Below are 6,803 nucleotides of genomic sequence, written 5' to 3'. Positions count from 1 at the left end.
CCTACTACCAATTAAGCATATTAGGTGATGTGCATCTCTGTAATGAGAAGGGGTGTGGTCTAATGACATCAACACCCTATATCAGGTGTGCATAATTATTAGGCAACGTCCTTTCCTTTGGCAAAATGGGTCAAAAGAAGGACTTGACAGGCTCAGAAAAGTCAAAAATAGTGAGATATCTTGCAGAGGATTCCTTTTAAACTAAAAACAAACTAAAAACTACTTCCAAAAACATTCAGCTTTGATATTAATGAGTTTTTTGGGTTCATTGAGAACATGGTTGTTGTTCAATAATAACATTATTCCTCAAAAATACAACTTGCCTAATAATTCTGCACTCCCTATATTTTGAGGTAGGCTGATCAAGAGTTTAGGGCTTAAACTTTTCTCTTTGAAGAGTTGGATACCTAACAATTTGACAGAGGAGGATCTAGGAGGGCAAGTTGGGACATAAAGTGTCAGACATGTAAGATGATCCAAGACCATTAAAGATTTTACATACAAGTACGAGTATTCTAAAATCAGCTCCATAGGATACTGGGAGTCAGTGTGGCTTTGCTATGACTGGACTGATGTGCTCCCTGTTATTGATTTTCATTAATATCCTTGCAGCAGAATCCTGGACAAGCTCGATAAAATCAGTGGCAGCTTCTCTTTTAGTAACATAAGTGGTGGTGGGGCCAGAGCATTTTTTATATAACCCTCAGTTGATTAAAAAAAAAAAACTGCAATAGCTGTAAAAAATAATTTCTTATTAATCATGGATAAAGTACAATTAATTATTAAAATGTCTCAGTGTGGGAGCAACAACTGTGGAGAAATGTTCCCACAAAAGGTTACTGGATGTAACTTCTGTGTGTGTCAAACTAAAGGGCCTTGCTATTTGTTACACTTCAGTGAGCCCCACCCACCAGCTCCACCCTTTAGTATGTGAACTCATTCTGAAAGCTGATTATGTTTACTGATAAATCTCTCATTCTTATGTGTCAGTTAAAAATGCAAAATAAATAGCACAACCTAATGTTGTTTTACCCCATGCCATGTTTTTACCCCATGCCTTCTTTGTTATAACTTCCACTACTTTTAGTCAGTTGAATGGTAGACTTGACTAAGAGATCACAAGCGTTATGTAGGAATCTTGGTCGCATGCATCTCATGAAATAACACGTTAGCTAGTGCTTGAAGTGAAGAATTGGTTTAAATTTTGCTCATTTTCAGTTTAAATGAATGCAAATGCATCATTACAACTCCCATAAAGATAGAACATACAAATCAGAGTCAGTGAAGATGTCACTTGTGTAGATTTGGATGCTAGTTAAAGTAAAAATATCACCACTGCTAACACTGAAGGTGGTTCTTATGCATTCAGGATCGAACAGCCTTTAAAATAAAAAGGCCTGGCAGTTATGTTTAGCTAATATTCAAACCAACTCAGCGGACTTAGTTTATAATAGATTAGTAAACAACAGGAAGCCAAGAAATCCAATGACGTCATGCACCAAGAGCAAAGTTCAATGTGTCAGACATTCATAAATCTGAATTCTCTCAGGGATGAAACTGTGTTATGATAATCAAAGGGTTGACAAATGCATGTAACTACCATGAAAAGTAATACTGTCCACCTTTCTTCCACTTCTGTACTGTTTTCCACACAGTACAGTACAGGAGTATAATTTAGACAGATAAGCATATTATTTTCAAATCTATTCACATCTTCCTTTTTATATATAAGTGACATTTTGAAACCACAAAAATAACAATAAGAGCATATGGTGATGGTGCTAAGTAGGTCTACCAGTAAAAACACTGGGTTCTCTGGATGCCACACACACAATATGTGTGAGCTGATAAGACTAATACGCTCTTCCATCATCTAAGCAATTTAATTCCATAATAATAGCTCTTCTATCAGTACATTTTCCCCATGATCTCAGTACTAGTAAAGCACTCAAACACTGTATTTATTGTTCTATGCTTTCCTTGCAGTCCATAGTCTGCAGTGCTATGGCTGTAACATCATCCAGGGCCAGAGGTATGTTGACGTGGGCTGCTCCAACCCAGAGGTCATCACCTGCCCCCACTCTCACAAAGGCTTCAAACATCGTTTCTGCATCAAGACAGAGAGCAGTGAGTGCTTAATGATTATCTTCCTTTTCTCTTTATCCTTTAACACAGTGAGTTAATGCGCTTGTGCGTGATATTTCTTTGGAGAATATTTATGGGGTAGCAGATTATAAAATCATGACGAATTGACTCTAGCGTACCGCTGGACATTGGCGTAATCGTTTTTAATCATACTTTCATGTAAATGTTCTTTGTTCGCTGATGTGAATATTTGACTTGTCCCAGCACAGAGGATAGTTACATAACTCTGCTGTAGTGTGCTTTGCTGACCAAATTGTAACTCATTCATTGTTTCATGTTAAGGCAAACTGGGTGTTGATGGTAAAATGGATACATTCGTAGAAGTGTGGGCAATTCAGACCTTTTTTGTTTTGTTCCGTTTTTGATTTTTTGTTTTTTGCTTGACATCTGAAGAAACCTCTCCTACCCAAAAGCCTGATGAGGCACCTTTTTCCATTGGCTCAGAGAAACAGCAAGCTCAGACAAGCTCTGATAACAGCCTGACAGACACAGTATGACAGGCATTTTGTCAGAATCTTGTAGCTGTGTCTTGGTAGTAAAATGGGGCTGGACAGGCTGCTAATCTTCCTGTGACCCCGTCCAAAGCAAATCAAACAGATGCTCCTGAAGTTCTGTAAGAGTCTTAGATTTTTTGGTGCCCTTTATCCTCATATCCCCAAGACATCTGCCCTTAACCCCCAACAAGTTCGGTGTTCCTTCCTCTGAGTTATAACAGAAATAAAGAAGAGGAAAATATCCAATATTGTTATTGTGTGATATTAAAATGAGTGCTGAAGTAATTTAACTGTTAAAAAACATCATCGTTGCCAAAATTTGATAGTGCTCACTTACTGTAAGCCACAACTTTCAGGAGACACCGTAATGCTTGTTATTAATTAGCATTCAACATATGCAAAGACAGTTAACCCCTAGTTGAAGCATGTTTTAGTATTTAAACAGCAGATTGACTATTAGCCAGGTTAATCTTTTCATGCTGCCCCGACTGATCTCCGACGTGATCACTCTGTTTGCGTTTAGATAAATAACAACTGCTTCGCCATCTGGGGAAGTTAGTTTGCTTTTTGTCTTTTAAGAGATGTTGACTGGTGCTAATCAAGAAGGTGATGAGTGAGAAATGAAAGAAATGCTGAAAATGCATTGCTGATCAGAAGAACTAGCAAACTAAAAATATGCATCAATACATTTTGAATTAAAAACATATATAAAATGCCTAAAAAAAAACAACCTTTGGGACCCTCAAGGCAAAGTGGTTGAGGTGCATACCAAATAAAGTCCCTGAGCAGATTACAAGTAACAAAAATCCTGACAGCTTACAATTTTTTGTTTGACGCTTTCAAGAAGGACTTTTTTTCACCTTCAAAATAGATAAAGCAAACACTTTGAGTAAAATGAAACTGAAATATATAAAATTTCAGTTACATTTAGGTTACATTTCACTGCATGTGGTTACATTTCACTGCATGTTATACTTGTATAACTATGCATGTGACGAATAAAGAACCTTGAATCTTGAATCAAAGGCTTATTCGTTCAAATATTTAATCTTTAAGGAAAATGTGCTTGGTATAAACTGAATATATGCCAAAGGGTAGCTGTGCGGTAGGCTGGGAACAGACTAAAATGCAGAGGACTGACAACAACAAGATTGGGAAATGACGAAAACGGAGCACTTAAGTACACACAGGCAGTAATAAGGCAAAGTGGAGACACCAGGTGACACAGCTGAACTGAATCTGAGATAGGAGGAAGCAAAACGAGGGACTGTCAAAATAAAACAGGAAACATAACAATGAGACAGAGACAAAGACATACAAACTTGACACAGACAAAATGGTAAACAAACACAGAGACGTGACTAACTGAGATGAAAGACTAACTTGACACAAGTAAAGAGGGAGACCAGACAGAGACACACAGAGGTAGGCTACTAACATCAACCAAGGAACAGAACTAGAAACATAACAAAACTCAAAAGTGCTGGGAAACAAAACAAAGGAAGAAATAATTTAGACCTCAAACTTAAATCACTTCTTAAATCCTCAAAATAAACCTTGACTCCACAAATCTCAAAGCACTGGATCGTCGACCCAGGAACCATGACAATGTAATACGAGTCAAGTAAATTTCACTTGACCAGATTCCATCAAATGTAACATTTTACATTTTAATTGTGTAACGCTATTAAATTAGTTATAGTCAGAATTTTGGGGCAAACATCTTGGAGTATTTGTGCATATTTAAGAACATAAGTATTTTCTTAGTTATTATCAAATAATACACCACATATATGCCAGATTCCAAACTGTGATGATGTTTTTATTCACGACTACAAAATGTACTCTTTCTCAGCTGTGTAGGCATATCCCGTGGAGATCTCTAAATGTCTTCCTCATTATACACTTGGAGTATTTAATGCTTACTTTTGCTTTTTTTCCTGCTGAGCCAAACACCAGCTAATCACTCTTATCTGACTGACTGACTGCCTGTCTCTCCCTTCTGTCCCTGCAGCGGCCCTGGGTATCGTCCTGACAAGTGGTTGCGCTACATCCAGACACTGCCAGCAACAAGAACTGCCAGGGGTGCGAATCCACTGTTGTGGCTCAGACCTATGTAACAGCACCCCCTTCTGGCATCCCAGCACACTCCACTATATCTGTGCACTGCTCACCCTCTTACTGCTAAGGATGTGGTTGTGATGTGAAATAACTCTCAAGAGAAACATAAAATCAGTGGCCTCTTTTCATAGCTGCTCATGTGTATGACTGAATTGGGGGATTTTTGCTCAGTATGGCTTTATTGGTATGCACCTTTAAATTGTGGTGTTCACATTGCTTGGACTTACAGTCAGAGGGGTGGCAAAAATAACCTTGTAAATAAAAAATAATGGTGAAGCAGCTTGCAGCCATCAGTGAATTTATGTCCACATCCACTTACTGTACCTTAAAGTATGGAATATTATGGAAGTGAGTAATGACACTTTATATGAGCAAAGCAGTAACACACTGACTTCAGTTGAATTCACTTGTACAGGAAGACAGTCATTTCCTTCCTTGGTTAAAGTGTTCACTATCATTTTTAAGATAACATTTTTGTGTGGTGTCCTCTGTGAACTCACAGGCTATTCATATTGAATTGTTTTATAATGTTATTATTAGTTGGGAACGCACACTGCATGTGGTTCTTCTCTCTATGTTTGTAAAAAAAAAATTGTTCAGTGACAGCATGTAATATTGTGGAAAACATATTAAAATGTTTGATATTTTTCAAAAGAAAATGGGTTTGAACTTTGGTAGTTTATTTTTGTGCATATAGTCTGAACTTGCGTCAAACCATTTTCTTCTACTTGTTACATTCACCCTGTCTTTGGACTGTGGGAGGAAGTCGACGTACCCAAAGAGAACCCACGGAAGCAAGGTGAGAACATGCAAACTCCTCACTGAAAGGCCCAAGTCAGCTGCTGGATTCAAACGCAGGACCTTCTTGTTGTGATGCCACAGTGCCATCCACTGCACCATTGTGCTGATCAGAATAATCAGAGCAAAAATTAAAAGAGCAAAAAAGGAGGTAGAGCAGGTCATTTACTAATGGGAAGTTTGGTGGTTTGATCCCTCCAGTCTGCATGCCAAATATCCTTGGGCAAGAGACGAACCACAACTTGCTCTCTGATGCATCCATCAGAGTGTGAATGTGTCAGAATGTTGGACAGAAGCACTTACGCATAGCAAAAAAAGTGCTTGAATGAATGAGTGAATAAGGCATGTTGTATGACGTGCTTAAGAACCTGTCCATTTACCATACCCAGCGCAAACAACAAAACAGTTCACCTAGTATATTGACAGCTGTCTTAAAAAAACTGAAGGATGCTCGGGTAGGAGAGTTATATGTTTACATATATTGTGATAATATATAATTATAGCACATGTTTTATTTGACACAAACTGTCATCTACAAAACAAAAAAATCAGAGCAAAGATCACATGAAAGAAGAAAAACATGCATCTTGCTGAATTATTTTCTTATCCAATTTTTATTTTATTTTACTCTTCTATTTTTTGTGCATCTATCAAATTTACGTATTTTTAGAGCCCCTACTTATGGTACATTTTTGAGGCCAGTGTTATATGTCTAAATAGATAGATTTGGATAGGCTTGCAAACTCTGCTGTGAAAGGATGTGAAGGCCTGTGTTGTGCAGTTTTAGGGTTTTGGAGGCCATTCGCTGGTAACATTGCCAATTGTTATAAGGGTGAAGCACAGTGTCTGACATTTTATATTAACTTTACTATAAAATATATAGTAAGCATATTGTAAGAATATATTTAAGCCACTGTTTCCAGTGAAAATCAAATGATTTCATGGTTGGGCTAAGTCCACAGTGTTTCAAGATCTTAGCGATGCCCCTCGATGGAGTTCTAGTATTGTTTTGTGTTGCTGTGTGCTGATGGTGCTGTTGTAACTCTTTTAACATGTGCTGAACAGATGCATTTGAGCGTACTCCACAAGCCTAAACCTCTCAGGTGGCAGATGAAGCTTGCTAAAATTTTGAACTTTCCCTCTTATAGTGGCTCATGATTTCACCAAAGTGATTATTTCATAGTGTGACATGACGATTGCTCCCTGTTAAGCAGTTTACGAGAGTAGTAACCTTTGCAAGAATAC

At 37.8% G+C, this 6,803-nt stretch overlaps 1 protein-coding gene across 1 annotated transcript in view; it reads left to right on the top strand.

Annotated features, from left to right (window-relative positions):
* Positions 1-5,704, top strand: part of LOC121814679 — a 10,237-nt gene extending 4,533 nt beyond the window's left edge. The window contains exons 2-3 of the mRNA XM_042221683.1: positions 1,987-2,127; positions 4,654-5,704. Of these exons, the coding sequence (XP_042077617.1) occupies positions 1,987-2,127; positions 4,654-4,841 (329 nt within the window). The 3' untranslated portion in view covers positions 4,842-5,704. The remainder of the gene's footprint in view (positions 1-1,986; positions 2,128-4,653) is intronic.
* The last annotated feature ends 1,099 nt before the right edge of the window (positions 5,705-6,803 follow it).

Source organism: Haplochromis burtoni, unplaced genomic scaffold (assembly GCF_018398535.1).
Source record: "Haplochromis burtoni strain Fernald_Lab_line unplaced genomic scaffold, NCSU_Asbu1 Contig_72, whole genome shotgun sequence".
NCBI lineage: Eukaryota > Metazoa > Chordata > Actinopteri > Cichliformes > Cichlidae > Haplochromis > Haplochromis burtoni.
The sequence above is the reverse complement of the archived record's forward strand: the minus strand, read 5'-3'. Positions and strand labels throughout refer to the sequence as shown.